Source organism: Danio rerio, chromosome 10 (assembly GCF_052040795.2).
Source record: "Danio rerio strain M-AB ecotype USA chromosome 10, GRCz13ab, whole genome shotgun sequence".
Taxonomy (NCBI): domain Eukaryota; kingdom Metazoa; phylum Chordata; class Actinopteri; order Cypriniformes; family Danionidae; genus Danio; species Danio rerio.
In genome coordinates, this window is record NC_141030.1 from 26,388,676 (window position 1) to 26,411,388 (window position 22,713).

General features: G+C 33.8%; 2 protein-coding genes and 1 long non-coding RNA gene across 4 annotated transcripts in view; 2 read left to right on the top strand and 1 right to left on the bottom strand.

Annotated features, from left to right (window-relative positions):
- LOC147842056 (uncharacterized) overlaps window positions 1-22,713 on the top strand; it is a 592,784-nt gene that overhangs the window by 520,585 nt on the left and 49,486 nt on the right. The window lies entirely within an intron of this gene.
- On the bottom strand, window positions 201-6,491 carry and3 (actinodin3). 2 transcript variants are annotated; one of them, NM_001025511.1, is given in 5 exon segments: window positions 201-1,000; window positions 1,902-2,056; window positions 2,170-2,211; window positions 2,304-2,358; window positions 6,333-6,491. In NM_001025511.1, coding segments are annotated over 5 exon segments (888 nt in total). In that variant the 5' UTR covers window positions 6,354-6,491; the 3' UTR covers window positions 201-385.
- On the top strand, window positions 6,536-13,802 carry ap4m1 (adaptor related protein complex 4 subunit mu 1). The gene is given in 15 exon segments (NM_001002672.1): window positions 6,536-6,830; window positions 7,003-7,088; window positions 7,183-7,289; window positions 7,387-7,483; window positions 7,590-7,700; window positions 7,894-7,974; window positions 9,520-9,582; window positions 9,663-9,729; window positions 9,905-9,958; window positions 10,053-10,159; window positions 10,241-10,332; window positions 11,332-11,376; window positions 11,462-11,512; window positions 11,584-11,701; window positions 13,270-13,802. Coding segments are annotated over 15 exon segments (1,329 nt in total). The 5' UTR covers window positions 6,536-6,772; the 3' UTR covers window positions 13,462-13,802.

Sequence of the window (22,713 nt, forward strand, 5' to 3'; positions counted from 1 at the left end):
TACATCTAGTTCGTTCGATCACAGTAATAAATTGCGTTTCTGTTATTATTTACTCCCCATAACCTTACGGCGTCTGTGTGACCAAATAATTTAATTCGGGTTAAACAAATATGACACAAATAGCGAAATGTATTAAGGATACACAATACATGGAGTAAATCAAAGTTTTTCTTGTGGTAATAAACGATGGAAGCATGTAATAACTGTGCCCATGTCCTTTATTCTTATCATCATGTTTATTTCAATTAAAGACCACAAATCTTACATCAGCTATTTAATATAAATAAGGCCATGGCTTATTAATGTTTACTTTATATTACAAATTATACATTTCTTTGATCAACATCAATGTAGTGGAGATTTACTAAATGTCTACCTAAATTCATTAGTGAGCTGGAGCAGCATGGCGAAAGGGGTCATACAGGTCTTGATTGAAGTCATATGGGTCATAGGTTGGCACTGGATCGACTGGAATTTCCTTTTTCACCTTCTCATCTGGGAGCTCTGATGACGGTTCAACCATTTTTACTGGCCTTGGAGGATTATCGATCAGGCAGTCAGGGTCCCAGTAAGGATCACAGTCATACTCCATTCCTTTGACAACCATTATAGGAGGAGGAGGTGGTGGTGGAGTGGATTTTTGTGTTGGTGGAAGAGGGACAGTCGTCACTGGTTCTGGGACAATTACAGGTGGTGAGGGAGAATTCTGGGCAGGACTTAGTTTACAGTTTGGATGGTAACGTGGATCGCAAAGTACAGGCACACCACCGGCGGGCAGGTAGACAATATGTGGCTTGCACTGGGGGTCTTTTGAATTGCACAGGTATATCACATTCATCTTGGAGACAGGTGGTAAAGTAGGGGGTGGTGGCTGGGTTGTGGGTGGAGGGGTCGGCTTTAGACCAAGGGTATTCTGGTATTTCGATGCGTCAGGGCCATAGGTGAGCTCCAGATGACGCATTTGCTGGTAAAGCATTCTAATTTTATCGATCTCATAGAGCTAGAAGAGAAAGAGAGGGCTGGTTAAACCATTGTTTCATTGTTCTTTTGTATATTTTTGAGGAAGACATTAATAAAAAGTTACTTCAACATTTTCATTTCAAACACATAAGACCTTAAGCTTTGACAATTGAGAAGAGGCCAAAAAGGTTCGAAAGGTTAGGAATGGAGTAGTCTAATCCGAGTCTTGTAAAAAAAATATATGATTGAGTCATAACCATGCTTAAATTTCGGCTTTCACCATGATTTCTGCAGCTTCTGCAGCTTCTGCCACTTTTTAAAACCAAGTCAAAATTTTTCAGTGTGTAAATTTACAAGGAGCACCAAATCAATGTTTTGTTTTTTGCTTGGGACTGGGAGACAAAGTTCTAAAAGATAAGAAGTCTTGTTTTCTGTTAAATTGATCTAAATGAAGCAACTGTATTATTAAAATATGACACATATCTGCCAAAGGGTCCGGAAAAATTTCAAATAGCAATTTTCATGTTATATTGACAGATATTTTCTGTTCTTTTGTTAAATTTATCAGAAATATGTAAATGGATCTCAATTTAAAGTTTAGATGTTTGTGTGCAAATAAAAGCATAGTATTATTTTCAGTGCATCCAACTTTAAACTGACCTTATGAATTTAAAACTGCTCTGTTTAAAGATAATGCTGCTTTTAAAAGCTCTTTTTAAAGTCTTCAACTGTGAAAAACTTATTTAAAATTCTATTATTATAATAATATCAGTCTTCATTTGTCTAGTGAAAAATACTATCAAAAATATTAATACTAGTAAATATATATATATATATATATATATATATATATATATATATATATATATATATATATATATATATATATATATATATATAATGGCTTTATTTAAAAAATAATAATAATAAATTCTTCTTACCCCTTCTGTGTGCCCAATACTATTATAGTAACGATAGTAGGACTGAAAGTCGGGATTTTTGCGATACCAGTTGGGATCCACAGATCTCCTCTGACGTGCATGTGCCAGAAAGTCATGGGCATGTTTAGAGTCAATGTTGATGGCTGGATTAGATGCTGCAAAAAAAATAATTACCAAAGTATAATTAAAGTGATTTTTTTAAAATGTCATGCTTAAATGTTGCTGTACTGGCAAAGTGGCACTTAATGTTAAGTAACTTAAATCTCACCTTGATCATTGGAGATTTTTGCAAGAGATGTGGCCTGTGACACTATAAAAATAATAATAATAAAATAATACATCAATTTTATATAAATATACATATATGTTTTAAAGAGAGCCTTTTGATGTAAATATTCATACCTGGCAGATTTATCAAGCACTGCAGAGCCCCAAAGAGGCACAGCAGAGATATCACCTGAAAACAGTTTTTAACATTTAAGTGCAGTATATTATTTCCACAGATTTATCTGATCTGTTAAAATGTAGAGCAACGATTAATCAAAATAGCAACAACTGCATGCAGGTCAGCTTTTTTTAATCATGCAAATGACTAATTTAGTAAAAATTCTAATAAAACTCACCTCCTGTCTCATCCTTGGTCTTTGTCCAGATATGAGGTTTCCAAATGAAAAAGCCCTTAAATACTGGTCTCAATACCAGCAATTGCATTCTTACATTTTATTGGCTGTGGACACGAAGCTGTTCCTCCCATCCATGTTTTACAACATTCATTTATAAAGAAAGTATAAAACCATTAAACAAAATATATCACTTTTTTGTAAGCTGAAAGAATACCAAAAGCTAAATTAAAACTAGAGGTTAAAAAACTTGTAAATGAATATTATAAATTATATTTTGAAAGTTTACTAATAAATAGAAGCTTACTTTTACTGTCTGTGGCCTGACCTAGATATTTTGTACCTGTGGGGTTTTACAAAAGCTGACCAGAACATCTATGTGCAATTGATCCTATGGCATAAATCACACCATTAAAGATCTGTTATGTTTATAACTTTGTAAATCTGATCCTTCAGATACATATTTGTTAGTACAGGGTCAAGAAGTCATTATTTTAGCACTACATATCTTCAACATTTCTGCTGTCTGGTTTGAAAAATGGTTCAGATGTGCACACTCAGGTGATGATAACATAAACACCCCCTTCTTTAGAGACGCCGCACAAAATTGAACCTTACAGAAACAGCTGGAACTCCAGCTTAGGAGCAGAGAACAGAAAAACATCTTGAGGAGAATCTTCTGCACATTAATAATTTAAAGGTTGATAATTTTAAGATTTATGGAAAGTAAATGTAGGCCCCAGCTATATATTGCTATACATAAACTTTTTTAATGTTTAAGTTGCATATGTTGAAGCAGGATAGAAAAAGGGTCAGGATACTTGAAGGTGGAGAAAACTAGTGTGCAGTTTACGAAACAGGTGTGATCAAGCAAAGCTGGAATCTGAGATATGTGGGAAAACAGAGGGTAGATGATAATAATAACTGCGGGACTCTACATCAAGGTGTTATTGTGCAGCTCCCATGCAGACTCTGTACAATCATGATAAATAATGAATAATGACCCTGCCAGAATAACATCTTATTCATCTCCCATTCCTTTCTGCATTCTCCTTTTACTGCAGTCATTCAGATAAATTGATAAATTGACAGGCCATACTGAATATTAAAAGATACAGAAACGTCCTAAACATAGAAATACAGTATGTCCTGGGCTAAAGATGTTTTATATGTACATGTGATGGTAGTTTTGTGTCGTGAACTCATAAAGAGCTTCTGAAAAGTGTAAATGAGTCTGCCCTATAATTGCTCCTTCTCACACACACAAAGTTCTGCTGCAAGAAGACATGTTTGGGATGGCTTTGTTGAACAGTGATGGACAGTTTTGCTACTATGATACGAAAAAACTGGGATTATAGATAACTTTGTCCTTTTTATGTATGCATCTAGTGACACCATGCCTTGTTTATGGTTTGTTCTGATGTTTACAGTTCATAATGTTTTCATATATCAGCAGAAAGAGCCCCATTATTCCATATCTTAATCTGCTTTTGTTAGTGTGCACCAAGGTTGAAATGTGAACACAACTTTTATGAACTCAATTATGACCAACTGCTCAAATGATTTGTCTAGGCAGCCAAGGGGTATTCAGTTCTGTCTTACTGTTCTCAGGCCCATAGTCAGGGGGGGTTTGGGTAGTTTGAAAGACCTACTCCCCACTGACAACGTCCAGAATTTGGCCCCTATATGAGCTAATTTATCCCATTTTTTTACTGCTATGGCATCATAAATTGTGAAAATAACTTCGAAGAAGAAGAGTTTTTAATTATTCAAATGGCCAAGTTTTGACTGAGGAAAGTTGAATTAGCTGGCCAGTTTGTCATCTGCCTACAGGCAACAGTTTTTTAACTTAAAACAAGTTTTATCAGATTCCTAATATTTTTTAAATAATGAATGGTAATAATGTTATACTTTAAGAAAGTATTTTTTCATATTTCATTATCAAATGTTTCATTTAAAATTTTAATCTCATAACACTATTTATAAAACTGTAACTGTACTTGGTTTAAATGCACAGTTGCAAATAAATACTTTGTAGTAAAATAGTATGGTAGGCACTTTAATAAAATTGTAGGAGAGCAATTCCATGCAAATGTCAACCATGTCAAGAAAAAAAAAACATTTTCACCACAATAGCGAAACACTTTCTAGATTTTTTTTTTGTGTAGGCTTGTATTTAACATTAGTGTAAAAATACTCAAAATGTTTCTGTCAATGCTTTCAAACAATATTTAATTGGCCAAAGTCACACAAGTGGCAATTTCACACCTGTTACATCCATAATGGAGAAGCATCGGATCCATAAAGAAAAAAAAAGCTTATTCCTCATAAATCCAAAATATGTAAAGTTAAATAAAATCAATCATTTGTCTTCTATCAAGCCAACCCATGCTTTTAATTAGCTTTATTTATTTTAGGTTGTGCAGTTTAATTCACAGAATTAGTAGGTTATTAGTTCACTAAAATGTATGTTGTATTCTGTAAAGTTTTTGGTCACATCCATAAGCATGTTTATTTTCCCTATTTAAAATACAAAAAACGTTTACAGACTGATATTTTTTCTGATCCCATAAATCTGTGGTTAGTTCTTTGAAAAATAAAAACAGATGTTTCAATATAATGTTCACATACAGTTTCTCGGTGTATTTATGTTTTTTACTGATAATGTCACATACATAACGCTGCAATTGCTTAGGAACTATTTTTGGTAGATCAAAAACTGTGGTTAGGATCTGACAAGCTAATCTGTCACTAAAATGTAACATTATGTAAACCTTACTACTGAATAGAAAATGAGGTGATTAACTGCAAAATTGTTCACTTTTTTTTTAGAGAAAAGAACCACCTTTTTCAATAGAGTGGCTTATGGACCTGTATTTTTTTTTTACTTTTACTTTTTCATATAAATTAAAACATTTTACATAAGAAAACTTTTAGTTCAATTTAAAACATTTAGTTCAATTTAAAACATTTAGTTCAATTTAAGTTAGGCAGTCATATATTCCATTCTATATATGGATTTAAGATTTTCTGTCCACTGTGCTATTGTTGGAGGATGTGGCTTCATCCAATTTATTGTTATAGTCTTTCTTGCAGTTGGTAAAAATACATGTAGTAAATATCTCTGGTTTTTATAGTATATATCCTGGGGTCTTACATCAAGCAAGAAAATCAAAGGAGTAAAAGGTAGATCTAACTGCATAATGTTCATTGATCTTGGACATTCCCTACATATTTATGTTTTATGTTTATACTGAAAATGTCACATCCATACCCCATGACTGAATGGAAAATTAGGCGATTTACTGCAAAAAGGTCTACTTTTTAGAAAAAAGAGCCACCTATTTCAATAGACTGGCTTACGGGCCTGGTTCTGAATTCAGTTTCACCGTTTTACATGTTTTGTTACCAACATAACGTTAGGACAGTTTTACAATATTTATGCATTTTAGCTGTCCACGACTTTAAGACGTTTAATTTAACAGCGCGGTTAAGTTGGTTTTGTTTTCGATATTCCTGACAGATTCGGTAATAATCGGCAATAACTCAAAAAACTCTTACCCTAAAAAGATCTAAAGTGTGTTTCCTACAAAAAAACGTTACCGAGAAACACGTCTCATACGAAAATTTACCATGGTTTTATTACAGTAGAAGTTAACCATGTTTTAGTGTATTGTTTATTTATAACACAGCTGCAAATATGGTATTTTAGTCCAGCAAAACTTGTGTTTAACATGGTTTAACTACGATAACCGTCGTTTTCGCTTGGGTGGTTTATTTTCGTACGTTAAGTCGTTTAACATGTTTTTACCTCACAAACGGCTTCATCCATCTATTTCGCGCCGTCTGCCATCCTGTTACTTCCTCTCTTGAATAAAAACGTACATAAATGCAGAGTAATAAAGATAAAAGTTTGCTTCGCTCATGTTCATGATGCCAAGAAGCAGCTCTTATTCCAGCTCAATAGATGGCAGTAAGCGGTACTGTTAACTCACGTATGACCTCACGAAGAAGAAAAACCCGGCTGTTTACAGTCATGACGGCATAGTCCTGCACTATTTGAGACCTAAACGGGTTTATTTTGTCCCTTTAAGAATTCAAATAACAGTGAATGAGGAAACTTGTTGAGGAAATGAATGAATGAGGACATTTGTTTAGACATATTTCTGAATGTAAGTGACGGCAGAAGAAGAGCGGGGTGATTTTTAACAAACATCCTTTTAATAAAGGTAATCCCGTGTGCTTGAGAAAATGATCAGTCAAATTTTCATCTTGTCATCAAAAGGAGATCATCTCATATATAAAGACTGTATCCTTCCCACGGGCTTGTGTGATGTGATGTGTTTATAACTGTCTGATATCGAATCTTGTGTTTATATGCACGGATCTTCATGTAATCAGAACTATCTCTATTAGATCAGTGGTCATATGACATTAAATGTATGCTTCCTGCTTATGATTTTCTTAATTCTGCATATCAGTCCGAGGAGAGGCCAGTAAAGACTCAATAAATGTCTTCTATGAGATGGTCACAGCTCTCAGTGGAGATCAGCCTCCTGTTGTCATGGTAGGCTACAGTTATGTTTTTTTGATATACACAACAACATTGTGATTGTTTAGTGTATTACATGAACTAACACTGACTGTTTATCTTGCTGTAGACACACAAAGATCTTCATTTTATCCATGTAAGGCAGGGTGGACTGTACTGGGTGGCATCAACCAAAACAAACCCTTCCCCTTTCACCATAATTGAGTTCCTTAACAGGTTAACAAGTATAATTTTTGGATCAGTAATGTGATAATATGATTTTCTTTAGGTGTGCAGATTGCATGATGATAAGTGACTGTTTTGTGTCTCCCAGATTAGCAGCTCTTACAAAGGACTACTGTGGCAGTTTGTCAGAAAAATCAGTGAGAATGAATTTCGCACTAATTTATGAGCTGCTGGATGAGATGGTGGTAAATGTTCTCTCTGTTTGCATATTTATTTTTCTCAGACCAAATGAATTAGACTTAGAAGCAACCCAATTCTATGTATAATTTCCTCTGTGTTTCTGATCAACAGGATTTTGGCTACGTACAGACAACCTCAACTGACATACTGAAAAACTTCATCCAGACAGAAGCTGTTTCATCCAAACCCTTCAGTCTCTTCGACCTCAGTAATGTTGGATTGGTAAATTGTTGCATTTCTTTTGAATATTTTGCGTCTGTTTACTCAATATTTCAAAAAACTGTGTAATGCGATTCAGGTAAATCTTGAAAGTAATTTGCTTTTAAGAACTGACTAATAAAAAAAACATAAAACACTATTGTTTGTTTTTTTATCTTGAAAAGTACAAATATTAACTTTTTTTCTTATTTTGTAGTTTGGGGCTGAGACACAGCAGAGTAAAGTGGCTCCAAGTGTTGCAGCCAGTCGTCCTATAATGTCCAGTCGAGGAGAGCAGGTGAGTTTTCCTAGTTTCTTCAGTTTTACATCTAATCTGTGATGATCATAAAAATATTATTATGAATCATAAACACGACTGTTCTAAAATATGATATAAATATGCATGCAGGATGTTATTTTGTGTCAAAACATAGGTAGGTCACATAGTGTTAATAAGACTAATTCATAGTCGCAGCATGTTAAAATACATTAGCCATATAAATAGTCTGGAAACATGGTAGCATCAGCACACTAATCCATGATAGTACCATATTTAAACACATAATTCATGTGTTAAACATGCTGGAAACTTTCTGTTAGTTTATTAAGTAATGCTAGTATAGTGTAAAAACATACCAATTTATGCTAGCACCATGTTAAAACATGTCAAACATGTGTTAAACATGCTGTAAACGTTCTAACAACATTTTAATTTTAATGAAAGTTGGCAGCACAGTATTACAAAATGCTAATTCACATTTTTGTGATTTGAAAAATGGTTGGCTAGTTTTAGCTGGTCTGACCAGCCTGGTTTTATAGAGGGGTTTTGGCCACTTCCAGGCTGGTTTCCATCCATTTACAGCCTGGTCTTAGCTGGTCAGGCTGGGAGATGACCAGCTAAAACCAGCTTGACCAGCCAATCCAAACTGGGAGTCCAGAAAAAAACAGCTATGTCCAGCTTAAACCAGGCTGGTCAAGCTGGTTTTAGCTGGATTGGTTGGTCATTTTCCAGCCTGACCAACTAAGACCAGACTGGAAATGGCTGTAAATCAGCTTGGAAATGGCCAAAACCCCTCTAAAACCAGGCTGGTCAACCAGCTAAAACCTGCCAACCAGTCTAGGCTGGTTTAAGCTGGATTTTTTAGCAGGGGCAGCATGTTAAAATATGTTAGCCATGTATTAAATAGTGTGGAAACAAAAGCAACATATTAAGCAATGCTAGCACAGTGTAAAACATACTAATTCATAATAGCACCTTGTTAAAACATGTTAGCCATGTGTTAAACATGCTGGAAACATGCTAACAACATATTAACTAATGGGGGTATAGTGTAAAACATACAAATTCATGCTAGCTGCATGTTAGCCATGTGTTATACATGTTGTAAACATTCTAACAACATATTAATTAATGCGGGTATAGTGTAAAAACATACTAATGCATGCTAGCTCCATGTTAAAATGTTGGCCATGTGTTAAACATGATGGAAACATTCCATTAACATAAATTAGTGCTAATGTAGTGTAAAAACATACTAATGTGTGCTATCATCACCATGTTAAACTTGTTAAAAAATTCATGCTAGCTCCATGTTAAAACATGTTAGCCATGTGTTGGAAACCTGCTAGCAACATATCAGTTAAAGCTAGTACAGTGTAAACATGCTAATTCATGTTAGCGCCATACTAATACATGCTAGTCATGCTTTCTAGCATGTTAATGAATGTTAGCACAGTATTACAAAATACTAATTCACATTTTTGCCATTTAAAACAATAACAACATGCTAATCAATATTAGCATAGCATAAAAATGTACCTACGTTTGTCTTTCTGGCTGCAGGGGGGAAAGAATGAGATCTTTGTGGATGTTATAGAGAGGCTTTCTGTGGTTATTGGCTCCAATGTAAGTAAAGCTCAATGAATCATGGCTTGACATTAAACTACTGATCATTTAGATTTTTCACACGTTTTTCTTCTTTTCAGGGAGTTTTAATGAAATCAGATATTCAGGGAGAGATTAGGATAAAATGCTTTCTTCCAACCTGTTCAGGTGAGTTTGCTACAGATTCAATTCAAGTTAATATACATAGCGATTTTACAATGTAGATTTTGTTAAAGCCGCTTGACATAGAAGTTCTAGTAAAGTCTAGATTTCATATTGCGGTCCATGCCAATGCAGATTGTAAACGGATCTTCACTTCTATGATTGTGTATCACTCTTGTAGAGATGCGGATTGGACTGAATGAAGAGCTCAATATTGGAAAGTCGCAGCTGAAAGGTTGAATATGCAAAACTGGTCAATATAATATTTGCATACACATCTCTAGAGGCTGTGTATCTTTAATTACAACTGTTTAAATCTGTTTCTTTAGGCTATAGTTCAGCTGTACGTGTGGATGAGTGCAGATTTCACCAGGCAGTAAAACTGGATGAATTTGATACTTTCCGAATATTAAAAGTCTGTCCAAGCCAAGGAGAGGTACATTTTTGAAACACAGACTAATGTTCTTTAGAATAATTCCCGCATGGACCGTTTGTGATTTTTTTTCTTCTTCTTTAGCAAACAATAATGCAGTATCAGCTGTGTGATGAGCTGCCGTGTGCACCACCATTTCAGTTATTCCCCTCTGTAGAGAAGGATTATGTGAACAGGTGGGTAAACTGATTAATGAAATGTTGTTCGTTTTTATATAATGCATACTTTTGAACTTCATTTTAAATACAGGTAGGTTTTAATTACTTGTTTCTTTAAAAAGCATGTAAGGAGTTGTGATGTTTTAAAGCCTCAAAGTTAAAACACAATAGCAAGAAGGTCACTGGTTAGAACCTTGGCTGGGTCAGTTGGCATTTCTGTGTGGAGTTTGCATGTTCTGAATATAGTTTGAATTAAACGAACCAATTTATACATTATCTTAGTATTGTAACCTATGCGAACACAGGGAGAATATGCAACTTCTACACAGAAATGCCAACTTACCAGCCATGACTCGAACCAGCAACCTTCTTGCTGTGAGATGACAGTGCTAACCACTGAGCCACCTGTTCATAAATTCAGTTAATATATATAACCTGTTATATATATAATAAAAACTAAAAGCAAACAACAACAAAAATAAATAAATAAAATAAAAAAACTGCTCCTCTTTTTTTTTTTTCAATTATGGTAATCTATTCAAACATGACAATTATAATCATACTAAGTACTAGGCAAAGCAAATATATATTAAGTAATGTATCAATGCAGAACTATAAAGCTGGAACTGCATTATCCATCAAATAGTATTCATCAACTTCTTCCTCTGTTAATTCCACTTCTTTGATATAACTAATGAAAGGACTCCATATGTTTTCAAATACACGTTGTTTAGCTTTTAGTATATTAAGTTATTTTTTCTAATGGCAGACTTGACAACATTTGTTTTATCCATTGAGTAGCGTTTGGTCTTTGCATCTTTGTCCATAGCAAAGCTACACATCTTTTGGCATAAAGCAAGCTGAGGTCTATAAATATTTGTTCGCTTCTACAATAGTTTTTTTTCACTTATAATTCTCACCTCTTCCCAAAAGAGTTTAATTTTTGTGCACTGCCAAATACAGTGAAACAAGGTTCCTCTAGCTTCTTTGAACATTTCTAATCATTTTTATTTGCAGGGTGTTGATCTTCCTCAAACTTCGATGTGATCTTCCACCTAAAAGGTTAGTGTACACACCGCATGCTGTTTAAAACAAGCAACCTATTCTCTTGAAAATTACATATTATTGTTTTTACTTTGTGCTGCAGTACGGCCCTTAATGTTTCCATTACTGTCCCCGTGCCAAAAGGATCTGTAAGGTAAGATCTTGTCAGGATTATTAGTGTTATTAAGTCTTATTGACCACCTAATCTCACTCTGTCTTCTACAGTATGTCTCAGGAGCTAAGTAGTCCTGATCAGACAGCTGAACTGCAGCCGAAGAACAAAGCCCTGCTCTGGGAGATCCCACGTTTTCCAGGAGGAGCGCAGTTATCAGCACTTTTCAAGGTGATGTTGTGATATAATTGTGCCCCTTTTTTTCTTCGGTAATTTAATAATGGGATAAATTTCTGATAAAATCAGTGAAGTGTTTTTTTTTGTATTATTCTCCTCAAAGTTCATCAATTGAATATTAAATGGAAACTTTCTAGAATTTTAAAGATGAAACAAGTCTTTGCAGCAATATTACATAAAAATAGGCCTTCGCAGCAATATTACAGACATAATACACTGCCTGTCCAAAAAAAGTTACATAATTTTGACTAAGGAAATAGGTAAGAACCTCCCATTAGGTAATTACATTATGGATTATTATGTTTTAACTGGTAACAATTTATTCTATCCTAACTGATTTCGTGATTAGCTTCTCATTTCTTAACCCTCTCACACGCAAGTTCTAAATGTTCCAACTGAGCCTCCTGTGTAAGGTTGTTTTATTGTGACCATTATTTAGAAGAATGCATTGCTTTAAACTTCTCATGGCAATGCATCGAATTTATCATATGACACATGGCAGTCCCAATGACTTATGTACATGTAGTTTTTTTCTTGTTCTTTCTTTTTTCTGAAATTATTGACAAACGTCCTGATTGTATTGAGAAATATTTGATATTCTGATTATCAGATATGTGGAAGAACATGTATTTCATCTTTTAAACATGTAAATAATGAACATATTATCTGATAAATTACTGGTGATGGGCACCGCCATGTCTATGCTGCAGGAGAGATAAGAGATGCTGGATTTACAGCATGTTTGTTCATAATTTTCCTCTGAAATACATGAAAATATATGACTTTAACTAGGAGAGGAATTGAGTAAATCTTCTAGTAGCATAAACAGTCTGTATCTTATGTGAATAAAGCACATTGTTCAGTTATATTACATAATAATTAATAATTATAACTCCATAGACATTAGCGTGTATTTTACAAACTAAATGTTTTACTATTTGTTCGAAAACACTGATTTTATGTGATTCATCACAAGCACCGCAGACTGTTTCTACACCGATGTGATCATACACTTCAGTGACCAGCCTATGCTGATCACACCGGTGTGATCAAACATGTTAATGGGTACACAAGAATTGGCCATCACAGAGTCCAGACCTTAACCCTATTGAGAATCTAATGCTCTGGGAAAACTCTGGAAAAGAATAAGTGTTTGCAGAAACATTTTGAACAGATTGAATTGTTTTAGCTCAGTGAATGCATGCCATAATCAAAGCTAAAGTTGCTTTAGCTAAAAATTTGGGACTTTTTTACAGGTAGCGTATTATTGTACAGTAGAGAATACAAAGAGAAAATCAAAAATCAAAAGAGCTTTGGCCTTCAGGTGTAACATTATTTACATGACAGATAAAAATAATGTACCTCTTAATTACCATTGTGTTTATGGATTATTTAGCGCAACCTTATTATTTAAAGTGATTTCTTTCAGTTCTTATGAATGAAAGTTCCTCAAAATGGAAGTACAGCCCAGAATTTGATTTTGAATAGACAGGTGTGAAAAAAGCAGAATATGATTGACACAAATTGTCATTCATATCTAATGGTTTATTGTGATGTCATAGGTGGAAGTTCCTGGACTAAGTTCTGCCTCTCTGCTGGAGGTGGGACCGGTCAGTATGTCATTCGAACTGCCAAAGCAAACCTGCACAGGCCTTCAGATCCGCTTCCTCCGACTCTCTCCAACACAGACTGGACTGTCACAACGCTGGGTTCGATATGTCACTCATTCTGACTCCTATACCATACGGATCTGACCCAGCCAGATGGAGAAAACATTTAATATATGCTGCACATTACTAAGGGTTGAAGAAGCAACTATGTGCCTGGCTAGCCCACAAAACATTTTTGAAATACCATTTTATTTTAAAATTGGTGAGTATATATACATATGATATTTGCAGTTGTGCTTCTTTGACTTTTTATTTGAGAGAGACTGAACAAAGAGATCTTTGGAGATAAAATATTATTGTGTACAGTTTTACTGTGAAAAAGTCCTATCCCTATGAAACGGTCCATTTTTGCGGCTTTATATTATGTAAATTAAAATAATCCACATGATGTGTATGTCAAATAAATGATTTATTTAAACTTTGAAGTTTGGTGTTATATTTTTTGGAATTTAACTGCATGTAATAGTGAAGGAATTAATGTAAGAATATACACTAACTGACAAAAGTCTTGTCGCGTATCCAAGTTTTAGGAACAACAAATAACGTGACTTCTAGTTGATCTTTTGAAAAAGTGGCAGAAGGTAGATTTTTTCTTATAAATCATCTGTTGAACTGCATCCCAATCATCACAAATACTGCAGAAGACCTATTGGAACCCAGATGGACCCAAGATTCTTACAGATATCAGTCAAGTTTGGTGAAGGTAAAATCATGGTTTGGGGTTACATTCGGTATAGGGGCGTGCAAGAGATCTGTAGAGTGGATGGCAACATCAACAGCCTGAGGTATCAAGACATTTGTGCTGCCCATTACATTACAAACCACAAGAGAGGGCAAATTTTTCAGCTGGATGGCACTCCACAGCCTCCACATCAAAGTTCTTGATAGCAAAGAAGGTCAAGGTGCTCAAGGACTGGCCAGCCCAGTCACCAGACATGAACATTATTAATCATGTCTGGGGTAAGATGACGGAGGAGTCATTGAAGATGAATTCAAAGAATCTTAATGAACTTGGGGAGTCCCGCAAGACTGCTTTCTTTGCCCTTCCAGATGACTGTTTTAATAAGTTTTTTGAGTCATTGCAGAGACATGGATGCAGTCCTCCTAGCTCATGGGAGTCATACACAACATTAATTTTTTTTCCCACTTCACCATGACCTTATATATTATACAGGACATTATTTCTGTTAAGTGACAAGACTTGTCTAACCAAAGTCAGACCTTACGGTGCTAATTAAATAATTCAAAATCAAAACATGATCATATTTTATTTTGTTAAAATAAGTGTAATCTAGAGGCTTTTGCCTTTTATATAATCCACTTTTGATGCCAAATGATCAACTAAAAGTCGTTATTATTTGTTGTTCCTAAAACTTGGATAGATGGCAAAACATTTGTCAGGTAGTGTAGTCATCATGTTTAGAAAGTAAATCATATTTTGTAGTCAGTATTTTGAGATAAGTTTAAATTTAAAATATGACATTATTATGCATTTAAGTCAGCCAATTTATTTTTCATAATTTTGACCTCTCGTCTTATAAATAGGTCTTTACTTGTCTTAGGGTACGTTTAAATGACAGCAGTTTACAGAAGTGTTTTTGTCAAAATGTTGGCAAAAAGACCCCTTTTACACAGATCCACAAAAACAAGTAAAAATAATGTATTATGGAGGCCCGTCCAGATATCAAAATTATCTAATCACGTTAATAAAACATAATGTAAAAGTTAAATATTATCTGATTGTTGATGGAGACCCTTTTGTCACCATTATGTAATAACATTAAAGCGATAGTTGCCCAAAAATGGCAATTCCCTCACCCTTTACTTACACTCAAGTGGTTTTCTGACTTTCTTTATTTTGTTAAACAGCAGCCATTGGCATCCATTAAAGAAAGATCAAAGTAGCACAAAATAAATAAATAAAATACAATAATAAAAAAAGTCAATGGCTGCTTTTCCCAACATGTTTTAATATATATTCTACGTATTCAACAAAAGAAAGTCAAACAGGTTTAAAATGCAGCTTGGTCTAACATCTCATCTGAGGTGTAAAGATTCAGTTGACAACAAGAGCAAAAAGAAATTCCCTATCTCTTTAAACTGGTGTGTTGGGAAATCTTTGCAATGTTCTGTGAAGTTAGGACCTCCAAGCTATAATTATAAGGAAGAAAAAAACAACCTCACAAACAGCCCACCCGAACAATGATGATTGTGTTGATAATACACTGTCGGAAAAATCCTCTGAAAGGAAAATATCACTCCTTTGATGTCATTCCACACTGCTGCTGGATAAAAATACATCAAACGCTTTGACATGTTTGACCCCCTATGTTATCAAAGCACAGGTGAGCTCTTGTATCTTACCATTCTCATGTGAACTTTGCAGTATATTTTAGTTTCAGAAAAAGGTGATGAATAATATATAGTATATTCATATTATATTACAAACTGATGTTGTGTGGTCAACTAGGATTTGCACTGAAAAACATTAAAGGACCATTTCTCTTTTTTTTTTTTTGGAATATGGGCTCAAGGAATGTTGTTGATGTAGCATGACTGCAGCAGGTGCATTGGGATAATGAGAATAGCATGATGATCTTATGCAGCACCTGAAAATAGTACCCAGCTAGGTAACAGCACTGTGTAATAACATTGTGCCTGCTGCAGCCATGGTACAGCTCCAACCTTCCTTGATTACTACGCTGGAATGACAATATAGTTCCTAGCCTTATTGACATAGAAAATATAACTACAGAAGACTTTAAAAAGGGAAAATTATCAAAAGTCATATTTTATTATATTTTTCAAGCAAGAGGATAACCCAATTCAATGATCTATGCTAACCTAAGCTAAAAGTTCTCCCGCCATATCTGGAGATTGACTGAATGAATAAAAAAAATTGTAAAAAGTAGGCTTTGTATTAGTTACAGCTTAAGTTCTGTTTCAGATCCATTTTAGATGCTGTTAAATTAGTTTATATAGTTGACAAAAACTTTTTAATCTCATCTTCTTCCATTCATACAGTGAAAATATCAGCTTGTAAAGTTTTATTATCCACTGTATAACATCAGCCCTTAAATATTTTTAGGTAAGGTAGGAGGCTTCCATAGGCATTGTTGTTTTCATGTCAGTGCTTCCTACACACTTTACTTGAGCAGGACGCCCATGTTAACAGTGGCCCAAGTATATTTAGTGGTGACGCATGAATAATACTATTACTATCATATTTTTACACTTTTTTTGTATCTGTCCAAGAAAGCCAAACATCAATTTACACTGTATTTATTTGATGATGGTCCAGGATCAACATTAGTGAATTTACACTGTATTTATTTGATGATGGTCCAGGCTCAACATTAGTGAATTTACACTGTATTTAAATGATGATGGTCCAGGCTCAACATTAGTGAATTTACACTGTATTTAAATGATGATGGTCCAGGATCAACATTAGTGAAATTAAACTGTATTTAAATGATGATGGTCCAGGATCAACAATAGTGAATTTACACTGTATTTATTTGACGATGGTCCAGGATCAACATTAGTGAATTTACACTGTATTTAATTGATGATGGTCCAAGATCAACATTAGTGAATTTACACTGTATTTAATTGATGATAGTCCAGGATCAACATTAGTGAATTTACACTGTATTTAATTGATGATGGTCCAGGATCAACATTAGTGAATTTACACTGTATTTAAATGAAGATGGTCCAGGATCAACATTAGTGAATTTAAACTGTATTTAAATGATGATGGTCCAGGATCAACAATATTGAATTTACACTGTATTTATTTGACTATGGTCCAGGATCAACATTAGTGAATTTACACTGTATTTAATTGATGATGGTCCAGGATCAACAATAGTGAATTTACACTGTGTTTATTTGACACTGGTCCAGGATCAACATTGGTGAGTTTACACTGTATTTAAATGTTTATGATGGTCGAGGATCAACATTAGTGAATTTACACTGTATTTATTTGATGATGGTCCAGGATCAACATTAGTGAATTTACACTGCATTTAAATGTTTATGATGGTCCAGGATCAACATTGGTGAATTTTTACTGTATTTAAATGATGTTGGTCCAGGATCAACATTGGTGAGTTTACACTGTATTTAAATGTTTATGATGGTCGAGAATTAACATTAGTGAATTTACACTGTATTTATTTGATGATGGTACAGGATCAACATTAGTGAATTTACACTGTATTAAATTGATGATGGTCCAGGATCAACAATAGTGAATTTACACTGTATTTAATTGATGATGGTCCAGGATCAACATTGGTGAGTTTACACTGTATTTGAATGTTTATGATGGTCCAGGATCAACATTAGTGAAATTACACTGTATTTAAATGAAGATGGTCCTGGATCAACATTAGTGAGTTTACACTGTATTTAAATGTTTATGATGGTCGAGGATTAAGATTAGTGAATTTACACTGTATTTATTTGATGATGGTACAGGATCAACATTAGTGAATTTACACTGTATTTAAATGTTTATGATGGTCCAGGATCAACATTGGTGAAATTTTACTGTATTTAAATGATGTTGGTCCAGGATCAACATTAATGAATTACACTGTCTTTAAATGTTTATGATGGTCCAGGATCAACAGTAGTGAATTTACACTGTATTTAAATGATGATGGTCCAGGATCAACATTAGTGAATTTACATTGTATTTAATTGATGATGGTCCAGGATCAACAATAGTGAGTTTACACTGTATTTATTTGACGATGGTCCAGGATCAACATTAGTGAATTTACACTGTATTTAAATGATGATGGTCCAGGATCAACATTAGTGAATTTAAACTGTCTTTAAATGTTTATGATGGTCCAGGATCAACAGTAGTGAATTTACACTGTATTTAAATGATGATGGTCCAGGATCAACATTAGTGAATTTACACTGTATTAAATTGATGATGGTCCAGGATCAACAATAGAGAATTTACACTGTATTTAATTGATGATGGTCCAGGATCAAGATTGGTGAGTTTACACTGTATTTAAATGTTTATGATGGTCCAGGATCAACATTAGTGAAATTACACTGTATTTAAATGAAGATGGTCCTGGATCAACAATAGTGAGTTTACACTGTATTTATTTGACGATGGTCCAGGATCAACATTAGTGAGTTTACACTGTATTTAAATGTTTATGATGGTCGAGGATTAACATTAGTGAATTTACACTGTATTTATTTGATGATGGTACAGGATCAACATTAGTGAATTTACACTGTATTTAAATGTTTATGATGGTCCAGGATCAACATTGGTGAATTTTTACTGTATTTAAATGATGTTGGTCCAGGATCAACATTAGTGAATTTACACTGTATTTAAATGATGATGGTCCAGGATCAACATTAGTGAATTTAAACTGTCTTTAAATGTTTATGATGGTCCAGGATCAACAGTAGTGAATTTACACTGTATTTAAATGATGATGGTCCAGGATCAACATTAGTGAATTTACACTGTATTAAATTGATGATGGTCCAGGATCAACAATAGTGAATTTACACTGTATTTAAATGAAGATGGTCCAGGATCAACATTAGTGAATTTACACTGTATTTAATTGATGATGGTCCAGGATCAACATTAGTGAATTTAAACTGTCTTTAAATGTTTATGATGGTCCAGGATCAACAGTAGTGAATTTACACTGTATTTAATTGATGATGGTCCAGGATCAACATTAGTCAATTTACACTGTATTTAAATGTTTATGATGGTCCATTGATCAACATTAGTGAATTTACACTGTATTTAAATGATGATGGTCCAGGATCAACAGTAGTGAATTTACCCATCATTTATTTGATGATGGTCCAGGATCAACATTAGTGAATTTACACTGTATTTAATTGACGATGGTCCAGGATCAACATTAGTGAATTGACACTGTATTTATTTAATGATGGTCCATGATCAACAGTAGTGAATTTACACTGTATTTAAATGATGTTGGTCCAGGATCAACATTAGTGAATTGACACTGTATTTATTTGATGATGGTCCATGATCAACAGTAGTGAATTTACACTGTATTTAAATGATGATGGTCCAGGATCAACATTAGTGAATTTACACTGTATTTAAATGAAGATGGTCGAGATTCAACATTAGTGAATGTATTTAAATGATGATGGTCCAGGATCAACATTAGTGAATTTACACTGCATTTAAATGTTTATGATGGTCCAGGATCAACAGTAGTGAATTTACACTGTATTTAAATGATGATGGTCCAGGATCAACAATAGTGAATTTACACTGTATTTATTTGACACTGGTCCAGGATCAACATTAGTGAATTTACACTGTATTTAATTGATGATGGTCCAGGATCAACAGTAGTGAATTTACACTGTATTTAAATGAAGATGGTCCAGGATCAACATTAGTGAATTTACACTGTATTTAAATGATGATGGTCCAGGATCAACAATAGTGAATTTACACTGTATTTATTTGACGAGGGTCCAGGATCAACATTAGTGAATTCACACTGCATTTAAATGATAATGGTCCAGGATCAACAATAGTGAATTTACACTGTATTTAAATGATGATGGTCCAGGATCAATATTAGTGAATTTAAACTGTCTTTAAATGTTTATGATGGTCCAGGATCAACAGTAGTGAATTGACACTGTATTTATTTGATGATGGTCCAGGATCAACAGTAGTGAATTTACACTGTATTTAAATGATGATGGTCCAGGATCAACATTAGTGAAATTAAACTGTATTTAAATGATGATGGTCCAGGATCAACAATATTGAATTTACACTGTATTTATTTGACGATGGTCCAGGATCAACATTAGTGAATTTACACTGTATTTAATTGATGATGGTCCAGGATCAACATTAGTGAGTTTACACTGTATTTAAATGTTTATGATGGTCCAGGATCAACATTAGTGAAATTACACTGTATTTAAATGAAGATGGTCCTGGATCAACAATAGTTAATTTACACTGTATTTAATTGATGATGGTCCAGGATCAACAGTAGTGAATTTACACTGTATTTAAATGAAGATGGTCCAGGATCAACATTAGTGAATTTACACTGTATTTAATTGATGATGGTCCAGGATCAACAGTAGTGAATTTACACTGTATTTAAATGAAGATGGTCCAGGATCAACATTAGTGAATTTACACTGTATTTAAATGATGATGGTCCAGGATCAACAATAGTGAATTTACACTGTATTTAAATGAAGATGGTCCAGGATCAACATTAGTGAATTTACACTGTATTTAATTGATGATGGTCCAGGATCAACAATAGTGAGTTTACACTGTATTTATTTGACGATGGTCCAGGATCAACATTAGTGAATTTACACTGTATTTAAATGATGATGGTCCAGGATCAACATTAGTGGATTTAAACTGTATTTAAATGATGATGGTCCAGGATCAACAATATTGAATTTACACTGTATTTATTTGACGATGGTCCAGGATCAACATTAGTGAATTTACACTGTATTTAATTGATGATGGTCCAGGATCAACATTAGTGAGTTTACACTGTATTTAAATGTTTATGATGGTCCAGGATCAACATTAGTGAAATTACACTGTATTTAATTGATGATGGTCCAGGATCAACATTAGTGAGTTTACACTGTATTTAAATGTTTATGATGGTCCAGGATCAACATTAGTGAAATTACACTGTATTTAAATGAAGATGGTCCTGGATCAACAATAGTTAATTTACACTGTATTTAATTGATGATGGTCCAGGATCAACAGTAGTGAATTTACACTGTATTTAAATGAAGATGGTCCAGGATCAACATTAGTGAATTTACACTGTATTTAATTGATGATGGTCCAGGATCAACAGTAGTGAATTTACACTGTATTTAAATGAAGATGGTCCAGGATCAACATTAGTGAATTTACACTGTATTGTAAATACAATAGTTAATTTACACTGTATTTAATTGATGATGGTCCAGGATCAACATTAGTGAGTTTACACTGTATTTAAATGTTTATGATGGTCCAGGATCAACATTAGTGAAATTACACTGTATTTAATTGATGATGGTCCAGGATCAACAGTAGTGAATTTACACTGTATTTAAATGAAGATGGTCCTGGATCAACAATAGTTAATTTACACTGTATTTAATTGATGATGGTCCAGGATCAACAGTAGTGAATTTACACTGTATTTAAATGAAGATGGTCCAGGATCAACATTAGTGAATTTACACTGTATTTAATTGATGATGGTCCAGGATCAACAGTAGTGAATTTACACTGTATTTAAATGAAGATGGTCCAGGATCAACATTAGTGAATTTACACTGTATTTATTTGACACTGGTCCAGGATCAACATTAGTGAATTTACACTGTATTTATTTGACGATGGTCCAGGATCAACATTAGTGAATTTACACTGCATTTAAATGATAATGGTCCAGGATCAACAATAGTGAATTTACACTGTATTTAAATGATGATGGTCCAGGATCAACATTAGTGAATTTAAACTGTCTTTAAATGTTTATGATGGTCCAGGATCAACAGTAGTGAATTTACACTGTATTTAAATGATGATGGTCCAGGATCAACATTAGTGAATTGACACTGTATTTATTTGATGATGGTCCAGGATCAACAGTAGTGAATTTACACTGTATTTAAATGATGATGGTCCAGGATCAACATTAGTGAACTTAAACTGTATTTAATTGATGATGGTCCAGGATCAACATTAGTGAATTTACACTGTATTTAAATGAAGATGGTCCAGGATCAACAATATTGAATTTACACTGTATTTATTTGACGATGGTCCAGGATCAACATTAGTGAATTTACACTGTATTTAATTGATGATGGTCCAGGATCAACATTAGTGAGTTTACACTGTATTTAAATGTTTATGATGGTCCAGGATCAACATTAGTGAAAATACACTGTATTTAAATGAAGATGGTCCTGGATCAACAATAGTTAATTTACACTGTATTTAATTGATGATGGTCCAGGATCAACATTAGTGAATTTACACTGTATTTAAATGATGATTGTCCAGGATCAACATTAGTGAGTTTACACTGTATTTAAATGTTTATGATGGTCCAGGATCAACATTAGTGAAAATACACTGTATTTAAATGAAGATGGTCCTGGATCAACAATAGTTAATTTACACTGTATTTAATTGATGATGGTCCAGGATCAACATTAGTGAATTTACACTGTATTTAATTGATGATGGTCCAGGATCAACATTAGTGAGTTTAC